Here is a 13,861-nt window from a genome sequence, read left to right as displayed (position 1 = left end):
ATGGTGAGAGGGCCTCTGGGCTTTACCTTCGGGGCTGCTGGGCAGGGAAACGGAGCAGCCATGCACAAAATACGAGGCCACTGATTGGACCGTGCGTCTTAAGTTGCCATGGGCTGACAAGAGGCTAAGAGGAGCAACGCTTACATGCTTGAGAAGACGTATAATTATGTTAACCCGGTAGTTTCTGTGGACCTTCCACTTACCCATCAGGGGAGAAAGTAGCTTATTAGGTCATTGTATTGGCATTGGCTGGAATGCAGTCTGTAAAAATTGTATGATTTTTGATTTAGAACATCATATGCACAAAAGATAGAGAGCATAGTGGAATAATTTGTGCTCCTGCATTCAAAAATGATTTCACACATGCAAAGAAACAAGCTGACATTTTATTAAATTGTGGGAATGTATCAGTCACAATTTGTCTATTGAATATGAACTCACGTGAAGCAAAAGAAATGCATTGTATCCTATGGAGTAACTCCTCAAACAGAAAGAGTATATTTTGTAAACTCGTGTAGTAAACCAGTGCATTGTAACAAAAATGCTGGGGGGGTCATCATTTAAACAGTAATAAAGCGAAATTCAGAAGTGCTTACATTCCCACAACTGGAGCTTAGCCTTTTGCTGAGACGTCTCCTTTGCTGAATAAGGAGAATCCAGCTTTGCACTTCCTTTAGTGTAAAACTGCAGAGGCACATACATCTGGTCAAACTTTCAATTACTTGATATTCTGGGTGCTAAAAGGCAGTTTCCCTTCAAGGCTTCAGCAGTTAATCTTACAGCAAGTGCCAGCATTAAGGCGATAATCACAGGACATGTGACAAAAGCACAAAAACTGTCCTTAAAGGGAAGCGAAAGAGACCCCTGAGGATTTCTCCAAACAGCCAAACCGGAGGGCATCAAAGTCCCTGAAAGAGAAGTCTCAAACCTCGCTGATCTCCGTGCACTTTCTGGACTTTTGTTTTGATTTAGCTGCACATACCCTGCAGAATATCTTTCCATGTTGGAGAGTATTGTGGTCAAACACTACTGGATTACTGCTCATTAAAGCTGCAGAGAACCCGCTGGGCTGTGGTTAATACACGAGACTTAATGGCCATTTTCAGTTTCATCTCCTCTACACTTTTAGGGGAGGGTTATATGTGATGACAGATGCCCAGAATTAAAGCTCACAGAGCAGAATTAACTTTTCATGTATTTCCTCCTCACATCCTTGTTGTTTCTTTTTGGTCGTTGCTTGCACAGCCGCGGGCTCAGTTCTTCTTCTGGTGTCTTAATTGCAATTTCATCAAGAATTTAAAGCCATGTAGCCTTCCCTATTCTTGTCACTGTCACTCCAAACTAGCCCCCGCAGGGGACTTCAAGGGTATTTAAAGCAGCTATTGTGTGTCATAAGATAAGTCAGGAGCAGCTTGGGGAAGACTCACTTTCATCATTGTAGTACTGCCGGACCTCCTCTTCCCGCTCTTCCCCCTCCGAATCCGTCCTTCCCTCACTCTCTCTTTCATGGATTTATCACTCAAAGGCTCAAGCAGCTCAGCAGAATATAAATGAACAAGAGCTGTAGGATGGGGAAAGAGGAAAAAAGGTCGAGACAAAAATTGTATCTGCACATCAGCACTGGGACTTCTACAAGGACTGCCCTTTCATGCTTCACACCACTCAGTTTGGTGGTGTGGGTGCAATATGAAAATTACACTTTATACATTCCTCACCCATGTCCGTGACAAATGGAAATCGCTGGATGTTGAGTTGTGCGGGTGTGTGGGTGTGTGGGTGTGTGTTTTTGTGAGTATGCATGCCAAATGTGATGTTACTTTTAGAATTATACATCCCACAAGATAAGGCTTTTATTATGGGAAGAGTTCATGTTCAAGCAAAAGTTTGTAAACATTTTTTTCTTCCTGGCAAAGAAGAAGAAAAGATTTATTAAATTATTATGTTTGTGGGCTAAAATTGAAGCTACAGCCAGAAGCTGGTTAGCTCATTGGCACGGAGACTGGAAAACATTTGGAGACAGCTAACCTGGCTCTGCCCAAAGGTTACAAAATCTGTGTACTAGCACCCTTACTAATTAAAGGGTAACTTTGGTACTTCTCAACCTGGATCCTATTTGCCCATATTTGTATCTAAGTGAATAATGGAGACAACAATTTATGAAATTGGTCTAGAGAGTGCTGCAGCCAGCAGCTTTGAAACTGGCTGCAATGGAGCACTTCAGGGCATACAGCATTGCCAATTTATGTCCACTAAAAGTGTTTGTTTTTGCTACTGAGAGGATCACTGAAAGGATCCCTGTAGAGATAGACCTCTTTGTTAAAGAGATCTTTTTTGTTTGATCAAAGACCAACCAGATCTCACTCCGAAGTCGTTGAAATTCAATGCTTGGGCAGTGACTTGTGGCTTCAGACGCCAACAAAAAAGCTGTCCTTTAATGTTGGCATGATACACGGCAGGCCGCCTTTATAATTTAACAGTGCCCAGCCACGCCAGGGGTAAACACGATGGGACAAGAATGAGAATAAGACAGCGGAAGTCTGAATTGGGCGGGTGGGAGAGATGTTGGATGGGTCCAACAAACACTGACTTTCACCCGGGAAAGAGGTGTTTGTGTCATGTGAGATTATAAAGCCAAACCCTGTTCAATTTTCCTAAACCTAAGTCCATGCTTTTGTTGCCTAAACCCAACCACGTGGGTTGGTTGCTGAAGGAAAAAAATGTCAATTTGTGTTGTGTTATACCAACTTAGTGTGTTTATTTTGAAAGAGACTGTATGTAAACTGTAAACTTGTATTTTGAAAGAAGTCAATACATGTAACAGGCAGAACTTGACACGATGTCCCAGAACGTCAACGGCCACAGCACCTGTGGTACCTTGCACATACCTGGACGTGCAAAATCCATGACCAAACACTGATATGTGACGAGGTCTGAGTGAGAATGTGTTGCAGAGACAGACCCAAAATCGCTTTCACCAAACCCACTAAACTCCATTTAGTGAATGATAATTTTATAATTTTAAAACACAATTCATTCACAATCAGTAAAAACAAAATAAAACACACAAAAACTGTCTTGGTTCATCTTTTCACAGTTCCAACAATGCTAAAATTACTGTTCATTTAAATGGAGTCTGGTGGGTTTAGTGATAGTGATAGCTTTAATAAAAAGCTCTTTCTCTGTAGGGTCCTTTCCACAGTGTAATCAGACACTTTGGAGTGGCTGCATTGTAACCTGTTTCACCAGTGGTGAACATAGGAAAGGGAGTTCAGGATTTAAAAATGCATAAGTTATCATTCATTTGTTAAATCTGTGTGAAAAACAAAGAAAGACACAAGTGAGCTTTAGAAGTGCTAGTAGACAGACAGTGTCAGTCCTTATGTTAAGCTACATTTCGTGGTATCAATCTCCCAATTTAACTCCCAGCAAGAAAGCAAATAAGTGTATTTTTCCAAAATGTCAAACTCCTATTCCTTTAAGGTTTGCATTTGCATTGTGCGCGCGCGCGCGCGCACGGACACACACACACACACACACACACACACACACACACACACACACACACACAGGAATATCGATTAAAACTAAGCTTAAGACAGCATCTTTTCCTCCTCACCTNGCGGCCCCGCCGGACACACACACACACACACACACACACACACACACACACACACACACACACAGGAATATCGATTAAAACTAAGCTTAAAACAGCATCTTTTCCTCCTCACCTCCTCCTGCGCACACACACACAACTGTCCACATGACCCTCCCTACCTACCATATGCTTCACACAGATAGTACACACTGCTGACATTTTTCTTCCCTCGCCCTGTTTTTCTTTCACACACACTCACACACAAACAAAATGACTCATGAATAAAAGCACAGCGCGGAGACACAACTCACACACAGCTGCACACACTTACAAATGAAAAGAGGCACATGTGTGTGTGTGTGTGTGTGTGTGTGTGTGTGTGTGTGTGTGTGTGTGCAGGGACAAAACAAAAAGATGAACTGCAGGACATGATTGGGCATTGTTTGCTCTGTAAATGAGCGCTGATGAAAAAAATAGCTTGTCTGCAATCCACTGTAATCAAAACTTATGTGGAGAAATCTGCACTTGTCACTCTAAATATGTCTTAATATGAATGACAGCGATCATTGGCAGCCATCTATCAGGCTGGACCATATGTTGCTTTGGGTGGGGAGGGAACGAGGGCTTACTGCAAAGCCTGCCTTATCCTCCGGCATTACAGTCTCTAAGAAAGGATTTACTCTTTAATTCTTGATTAGATAGAATTTTCTCCCCAGTGTGCAAGCTCAGTGATACACAGAGCAGAGATAACCTGCCCTGTTGGGAAAGTGTGTGTGCGTGTCCTTTGGCAACGCTCCCTCGCTGAGAGACACACACATGCACTTGCTCATGTACACGCTAACCTGGCCCCCCTGGTGTGCCATCCCATTTAGAGCCTGGGCTTTTAACACATTGTGATAGGGCTATTATTAGAAGCAATGTATTATCAATCAGGAATTAATCCTGATTGATGTGTTTTCACCCAACTGGAAAAGGACCACTTGCTACACTGTTTGTTTTCATCTCCCTGATGAGAGAAAGTGGTGCTTTCATTTTTTTTCTCCATGGGATGACATGAGAGAAGAGACTTTTTTTTCCTTCTCATGATCAAACCACTTCTTTCACCAGCTTCTCCTCAGGACGTGAGGAGACCGCTGAGGAAGACATTCATTTATTTAGTTCCCTCACTCATTTATCTTCCTCCCCCTCGTCTCTTTGCCTGACTGGCTGCTGAGCTGACTGACTGCCTGGATGGTTGGCTCCCCCTCTCACTGGACACTCACTGGCAGTTAACTCACGCACTGCGTGAGCTTCGCTGAGGCTGGGGTGGAGAGAGACACTCGGGCTGCTCGGGCTTTGGAAAGTGGGACCTCTGTTAGGCTTCTCTCTCTGTCTGTTTTGGTGGACTGTTAGATGAGAGCATAGGAAATCTCAGGCTCTCTCTGCTCCAGCACTGACCACTGACCGTCACTACTGTGCTGCATCCATGACTTTACACACCTGGCTGGTGTATGGGCTTGGAATTATCTTGGTTTGGACACTCTGCTTGAAACAGGGTGAGTAGGATGATATTTTTGGTGTTGAAATGTATGGAGAAATATGTAGTGTGTGTGTGTGTGTGTGTAATCCTCACCTACACAAGCCTTTTACAGGCAAAGCAATCAATAACATTAATGTACAGCCATACAGACAATACGCTGAATACAAATGTGTCATAAATACAGTAAAGTACTGTAAAAAATCAACTTACAACATTTGCAAAATGTTAAAACAACGCAGCAGTAGAATGATAAGAAATGGGCTGGCAAATGCTCCAGATCAAAACCAACTGTATGGATCACATTAATATAATGAACAACCCTGTTGAAAGGTGATTCCAATAAATATGCCTTTGTTGTGCATTTAATTGACCTGGGAGTTCAAATCTATGCCTCCCAACAATAGGTGATAGCCATAGGTGGCAAACTAAATTTCCCTACAGAGCAATAAAGATTGACCTGATTCAGCTTGGCTGCAACCTTTGTTTCACTGGGGGCAAAACAAGAAGAAATTGGGGTGATGTTGTGTGCGGATATCCTGCTTTGCTTGATTTATATCTCAGTATTCGGTCTGAGTCAGATCACCTCTGATCCCAACTCCAGACCAGAGGGCGAAGAGAGCTCCTGGCCAGACTAATGATGATCAATAGGGGAAAATCTATGAGGCAACAAATAGCTGGCATAGCTGTAACTGCAGTGTATTATAGACTAATGTCTCTAATTTTCAAATGAATGTTATTTCTGTTCAAAGCTACACAGAAAGTCAAAAAAGGTGTTAGTATTAAGGGGGTGCACTGAACCATAACCATCGAACAACAACGCCAGAGGACAGTGAGCTTAATACCATAATAGCACACAATTTAATACCTATTATGTGTTACATAATGCATGATTACAGTAATCATCTTGAATTCATAATTAGTATAATATGTTTATGGTGCCCTAAAAGCTCATTTTGAGCATAACTTCCCCACTGCCCCACTGAAAAAGCAAAATATAATATATAATGAGACAGGCGAGCAGTGGTGACCTTTTCTGAATTAAATCCAAATGTTCTTATGATAATTCTTAAAATCATGTTTTGTTTGTCCTCTGTATGCTGCTTACTTTTTCTTTCAAGGTGCCTTCTTCTTGAAATGTTTCCCAGAAAAAATACATATAATATTTTAATGAATGTAATTGGCTCAGTGTTGAGATGCAGATGAGCTTCACCGGCAAATTTGCATGTTAAATGTACTCAATACCAATAATGGATAAGATTAAATTTATGTCATGATAGATTTTGATATATACAGAGTTAATCAACATTTGCAATGCATACTGGCACAGGCTCTGGTTATGATCAATTGCATTTGTACCATGAAAGCTGGAAGTCTTTCCAATATGTCCTCATTATGTTGGCAAATGCTCCACATAGGGCAGCTTTTCAGTGTTTCACGAGTGCGGTGTGCAACAACATAACATCACGGTAAATTGATTGATCAGGTTGTTTGCCAGATGTAAATGACCATTCCGCTGTGTTGTATTTCCACAACCATTACCCAGCTCTAATGACATACTCCAATATTTATAAGAGCTTTGACTGCATGGTGTATCACCAGCAGGGGAGTATGACACATCCCCTAAAGGCTGGCATGTGCTCTCTGTCCCTGTGAGGCTTTACATTGATTCCAGCAGATTTCTAAAGTGATTTTTGTAAGAGCATTTGCCTTGGATTAGTTTGCTCCTGAAAGCTCCATCAGAGCTTTTGGTGGGCTATTTAACAGAGCAGAGGCGGCAAGAGGCTCGCGTCCGCTCTCTGCCCTCGCACTGAGTCCACAGGGCTGCACAGATAAAGAGGGAGGATTGGTTTCAGCCAAAGCTGATCTTCCATCTTGTGTGTGGGATTTTGGAGGTCAGGCACAGGTGTGTGAGGGGTCTGAATCTGCGGACAATCCCTTTAAGCTCTGGTGGATTTGTTCTGTTTAGGCTTAGCCTTACTTTCTTGAGAGAGATAGGCATTGAGACAGTGGCATGGGAGAAAAGGGAACCAAAGATGAAAGAGGTCTTTGGAAAATTTTGTTTCTGAAAAGATGTGCTTTAAAAATCCCCAATTGTATGATGATCTAATGTGTGCCAGCTCCTCTTTTAGCAGCACGGGGACCAAACCTATTCTGGCAAATGATTATATTAACTGGTGATTTTTAGGCACCAGTTGAGAAGGAAGTGTAAACAGCATAATTTAGCTGCATGTTGATTTAGTCTCTCTCGAGTCCCTCTCTCTGTGCTGTAGCTTCCACCACTTATAGGGTGCTGAGTGGTGGAGACATGGCTTTGAGATCACAAGCTGGAGCTGGCAGGCAGACAGCTTGGGATGGGGTGTACTACTGAGGGTGAGTCACCCTTAAGCACACGCTGGAGGAGAGGAGAGGAGAGGAGAGGAGCAGTTGAGTACCGTCAAGATGAGAATAAATATCAAACTCCAAAGCAATGGTCCTTGTTTGAACCGTGAATTGTTTAGAAGGAATCTTGATGCCTTTGAGATGTACTTCTCTCAAAATACCATGCAAGATGCTGTTACAGTTGAACTGAAGCATCACTTTAAAATTAGCTCATTTGCACTGTTTATGTGCTGCATAGCTTCAGGGAGAAGGACTGTGATACTGCAATTTAAGTCTACATCTGGTTGTTATAAAGATTATTTATAATTGAATCACAGTTAATGTAGATGCTTCTGACAGAGATTTGGAGTCAAGTGGTTGTTTGGGTGCAACTTGGAAAAGTTAAGCTCTAAAGCAACAATATCCCAGCATTACCAACATAGGTGGATCTGATTAGGTTGGATGTAATCCAGCAGCAATAGTCAGTTTTATTTAATGTGATGCCAAATGTGTCAAAGCACTAGCCAAAAATAAAAAAAAAAGTAAAATTAAATGTGTCATCAGCAACAAATTAAGAAGTTACAGTCTTGAAACTTTAGTTAAATTCATTTAAGTTCTAGACACAGACAAGCTGATGGACGTATAGCAAAGGTATGCTTGTGCAACCCAATATGACACACATTCAGGGCCACTCATAAGGGGGTAAATAAGGGCAAGCTTTCTGAGGCCGAGCCGCTAGGAGGGCTATAAGCTATGTATGCTATAATGATAATCAAATTTTATTTTGAAATAAAATATTCGCCATTGCTCATTTAAACAACAAATTTACATTGTACAATATTCATTATTGCTTTAGTAAAATGTACCCTGTTTAATAATGAAACCCCACCCTCACGAAAATAGTTTGGGTCATTTTTTTCTATGCAAGTGGGAAAAAACAGCTAATACTAAAACAACAATTAGGCCTAGATAGTGAATAGTGAGTGAATTTCCTTGCTATGCCACAACCTGCACATACATTTTGATGCCAGTATAGAAAGGAGAAGAAGATGAAGGAGCTGAAAAGGGATTTAAACCCAAATAATGATGAAATGACCAACATTTTTCAGTCAGCTCAGAAAGCTGTTCCAAGCCAGGCTAAAGAGGCAAATGATAGCCAGGAGAATAATGTTACAGCTAACATTCCTCTTAGCCAAGAGGTAGCTAGCATCAGTGAAGGAGCCAGGCCAACCATCACCTGTTAAAATAATAATATAGATGATAGTGCCTGTGTAGCCCCCGCCACTGAGAAAGTCTCTCCTAATCTACATGTATGCATTAATATGAGTAAACCAAATTTTGGGAGGGCCTATTCACTGGACCACCTTTGGGTTCCATTTTGTAGTCTTTATGTTGTTTTATCTATACTACTTAATCTCTGTATTTCCAAGTGTCCTGTCCACCAATGAAGGGTTTTTGGATATAGAATAAATCTGTGCCAGACAAGTCACAGGCTAATGTCTTAATTTTCCAAATCTTTCTTCCTTTTATTTGAAATTTAAATCTTTAAATCTTTATATTGATAATTACAATGGTGGTGTGAGCAGCACCTAGGGTCAGCATCGGTCAGGCATGTCCAAAGACCGGCCCACAGACCAATTTTTTCCATTTACCTCACAATGGCAGGACCATGATACAGTTTGAAGACATGCACCATGTAGGAACTATGCAGGTGGAACTAATGTGTTTTCATAAACAGACAGTAAACAACCAAATTAATGGTTACCTTTAGCAACAGACATTTCCTGCTATGTAGCAAACATGGCAACAGCAAAAAAGTGTAAAGTTGTCAGCAAGGGCCGCCACTTTCAGGAGTGGTGAAAAGTTATATGAAACTGTTGCATTTGGCTCATTTGTATGTTTGCATTTGTATTTTTTGTTAATAGTCCATATGGTGTAAGAAGTTTGGACACCCCTGCCATAGGTCCTGTGTGGGTCTCCTGCCTGGACAGTATCTGTGTACACTGTATGCTATTTCCTCCATAGCCCCCAAATAGCAGCAAGGGCGCCATTGCTTATACATCCCAGTGGCTCTCCACAAACAAGCTGCCACATCATCTTAAATTGCACCCTAACAAGTTGTCATGGGCTGTTCTGTGTGTCCCCTGCAGTCCAGGGTCTGCAGTGCTATGGCTGCAACATCATCCAGGGCCAGAGGTACGTGGATGTGGGCTGCTCCAACCCAGAGGTCATCACCTGCACCCACTCGCACAAAGGCTTCAAACACCGTTTCTGCATCAAGACAGAGAGCAGTGAGTAAACCTTCGTGACCAATATTTAATGACTAATCAACTGAAATCACAGTTTTCTCTCCTCTTTATCCTCTAACCCAGTGAGCTAATGCATCTCTGTGTGATACTTAGTTGTAGAATATTTATGGTGGGGGGGTGGGAGATTATAAAATCATGATGAATTCACTCTGGCGTGCCACTGGACATTGGCATAATCACTTTTAATCATACTTTCATGTTAATGTTCTTTGTCTGCTGATGTGAATATTCCATTGCTCCTTCCACTGAGGATAGTTACATAACCCCACTTTGGTGTGCTTTGATGAGTAAATTATAAGTCACTCCTTGTTTGATGTTAAGTCAAATGGAGGATGTGGACACCGATGACAGGAGAGTGATGGTCAGATGAGTAGTTCTGCTGATATCCATGGAAGCGTGGACAATCCAGCTGTTCCTTTGCTTGATGTCTAAAGGAGCCACTCATGTTGAAAGGGCTGATGAGGCACCTTTTCCGTGCGCTCGGAGAAACAGCAAGCTCAGAAAAGGACTGACGATGGCCCGTCGGAAACACAATGACAAGCACTTGTGGGTCAAAATCTCAAAACAGTGTCTTGGCAGTAATCTGTGGCCAGTCAGCCTGTTAATCTTCATGTGACCCCGCCAAACCCAAATCTAACAGATGCTGGTAAAGTTCCATAAGAGTCTTAGAGTTCTACCCTTTGTCCTCAAAAACATGACATCTGTCCTTAATCCATAACCAGTCCAGTGTCCTTCTCTCCTGGGCAATGTCCTCTCACTTTTCAGCTGCTTTCAACCTATAACTGAAGTGAAAAGTTTTTGACTGGCAAAAATGTCTAGATAGGCAAGACAAAAAGGTAAGTTCAATTTCTTTAGTTCTTGTGGCTAAATGATTAATGGGAAAAATGATTTTTGAAACTGGTCCAGCACTGAGTGAGAGCGCTGCAGCAGGCAGAGGCGAAACAGGCTGCAATGTAACCACTCATGGCAACATGCCGGCTGCAGCACAAATATTGTACCAGTTTCAAAAATTGTTGTTCCAAGTAGTCATTTAGACTCAAAAACATGGGAATATGAGGTCCAGGGTGGAAAATACCAAATTTACCATCACGAATGATTGTTATAATTTAATTGAAGAAGACAGGTTGATCGTTTCATGTTGACCTTGCTGCTCTCTTGACCTGATCACTCTTTGTTTTCAGCTTTGGGGGATTATAAATGACAGAGATGTTGTGCCAGTCAAATCTCATCACAGAAACTACCTTAAAGGTCCAGTGTGTAGGATTTAAGGGCATTTATTGGCAAAAATAGTAGGCTGTATAATATTCATTACTTTTTTATTTATTAGTGTATAATCACCTGTAAATACCGTCGAACAAGCCGTTATAGCCATGGCTACATACAGAGTGGGTCCTCTTCCACAGAATCCACCATGTTGTTTCTACAGTAGCCCAGAACTGACAAATCAAACACATTCACGTTTTTGCGTCAGCCACCGTAGTTCTACACACTTGGAGAAGTTTCAGGTCTGCATCCTCACTGCTAGATGCTACTGTGTCCTACACTAGACCTTGAGTTGAAAAATAGTGGAGATGCTGAGTCAGGTATAGAACTCCCATTTGTTTAGATTTCGCTCTTGCCAATTACACTGCTCTCAGACCCAAATTATGCACTTTTGTTTCATTGGTTTTAAGCTGTAAGGACTCAGAACAATCTTTATATCTCACAGAGTGTATTACAGTGTTGGGAGAGAATGTCCAGATCATTTGCAGCTCTCTGGATTTAGATATAGGGTGTTTTTTTGTTTTTTTAAATAAAGATGGTACTGATTTTAAATACATACTTACATATAGTCTGAATTTCATGGAAGTGCACTGGAAAGGACAAAATGTTCCGTTTGCCAGAGGCTTGGTTTCTCAGCTGTGAAGACATACGTGTGGAGTGTGCCTTTAAGCTCTCTAAATGTCTTCCTCATTACACACTTGCAGTGTTTGGTGCTTACATATGCATTTATTTTTCTTGCTGAGCCAAACACCAGCTCGTCACTCTTCACTGACTGGCTGTCTCCCCCTCCTGTCCCTCCAGCGGCCCTGGGTATCGTCCTGACCAGCGGTTGTGCCACATCCAGACACTGCCAGCAGCACGAGTTGCCAGGGGTGCGCATCCACTGCTGTGACTCAGATCTATGTAACAGCGCCCCCTCCTGGCATCCATGCACGCTCCACTACATCTGTGCACTGTTCAGCCTCTTGCTGCTGAGGATGTGGTTGTGATATGGAGTCAACCTGGAGAGGAGCATCACATCTGTGGACTATGGGAGACACAACAACTCTTATGTCTTAGCTGCACATGTTTAGGACTGAATGAGAGTTTTACTCAGTGTGGTGTTACTGGTGAGCACCTTAGCTTTTGTCACATTGTTAGCTCGGACATACAGTCAGAGCGAAGGCAAAATAACCCTGTGAATAATCAAAGTAATGATGAAGCAGCTTGCAGTCATCAGTGAATTTATTGTGCACATCCACTCACTCAAATTTAACTTGAAGTATGGGATATTATGGGACATTTGTTGCCATGGAAGAAAGATCTTTGTCAGAGTCATAATGTCAGTTCATAAAAAGCTTTCAGCCAAGACACCTTGCATCAGCAATGCAGTTAGTCTACACACTGACTTCAGGTTAATAAAGACTTATATCCACTACTTCTGTATGACATGAATCAGTTTTCTCTCTTCAGCAGTTCATTATCTTTATCAAGATCAAATCCTTGTGTGCAGTGTGTTCTTTTAAAGTCACAGGCTATTTACTTTGCAAAGTTAAAGTTACTTTTTTTAGTTTGCTGTCCAGTTCTCAATGCTAAGCTTGGGAAAGCACACTGCATGCAGTTCTGTGTAGGAGTGTAAGAAATATTGTACAGTAAAAGCATGTAATGTTGTGAATTATTGTATTAAAATGTTTCATATTTTTCAAAAGAAACTGCTCAGAACTCTGCATTTTTATTATACTGAGACATACCATGAATGTCACATGCTATACACATAATCATAGCAAACTGAACAGGGTTTACATGATTTCAGGAGAATAAATTAACCTGTTAAACAGTAGGCCACATGATATGAAGTGTTTTCATGTGCCTATGAAAATGTGTAACGCTGACATGGAATAAATACAAATAAAACTTTTTTTTTACACTAATTAGAATAAAACAGAGACAGAACAAGAATGATGGACTGCTATCAAATGGTCATATATTCACTAAAATACACCAGTGAACATTTACACAATAACATTATTTTCATACAAGCATTTCATAGAAGGTTTTTGCTAGTTTATCATGTACTAACACTTTATGTTTTGTGTATCACTAACCTGTCGTAAATAAAACATACTGTGTATTAGCCTCTACAAGCCCATAAAATCTAAATAAAAGCAGCATCATTGCCAGAGCAGAATCTCACACGAGTCTTACACAAGGACACTATTAGTACATTTGGTACTTCACAGCTTTACATTTTTAATACACAGCACAGTCCACTTACATTATGCTGGTTATTTGCATGTGACAAATGTGTAAATAAATATATGAAATATACGAGAAAGAAATCAGCCAAAGCAGTGCAATGGAAAAAACAGCAATATATTGAGCCATGTCTCACTGGAATAGTTTGCCAATTTACTTATTTTTACTAATTTTTAATATATATATACATATATATATATATATATATATATATGTGCATTTTTTAAGTTGGGAGGACTGGTTATTTTATAACTATACCATTTATTGAATGTAGTGTAAATGTAACATTTGCTAATTTTATGTATTTTCTATCATGGATCTCAGGAAGAGTATCTGCTGCTGAATGAAGCAACTAGTGTGGATCCAATCTAGTGTGGATAAACAATGAATTGATTTTTAGGCATACAACATCTATTAGGCTAAACCTTGCATCTTTTGGTGAGATTGAAATGCTCTATACATGAAGATTTTAGGTCAGCAGCCCACCTGAACAGCATCTGAACCCAGGTCACTCAGGTGTAATCAAATCCCTGAACACTCAGGCTACTATTACATGATTTCACCTATGTGATGAATTCA

The 13,861-nt window shown here is 41.0% G+C and overlaps 1 protein-coding gene across 1 annotated transcript; it reads left to right on the top strand.

The window, feature by feature from the left end:
- Window positions 1-4,563: 4,563 nt before the first annotated feature.
- Window positions 4,564-12,719, top strand: LOC126395647 (lymphocyte antigen 6G). Its single transcript, XM_050053266.1, has 3 exons — window positions 4,564-5,133; window positions 9,626-9,766; window positions 11,849-12,719. The coding sequence occupies exons 1-3, from the start codon at window positions 5,064-5,066 to the stop codon at window positions 12,034-12,036; spliced, it is 399 nt and encodes a 132-aa protein (XP_049909223.1). The 5' UTR covers window positions 4,564-5,063; the 3' UTR covers window positions 12,037-12,719.
- Window positions 12,720-13,861: the final 1,142 nt, after the last annotated feature.

The sequence above is a fragment of the Epinephelus moara genome, chromosome 9, assembly GCF_006386435.1.
Source record: "Epinephelus moara isolate mb chromosome 9, YSFRI_EMoa_1.0, whole genome shotgun sequence".
NCBI classification, from domain to species: Eukaryota; Metazoa; Chordata; class Actinopteri; order Perciformes; family Serranidae; genus Epinephelus; species Epinephelus moara.
Note: the sequence above shows the minus strand (reverse complement) of the source record. Positions and strands in the feature narration are given on the sequence as shown.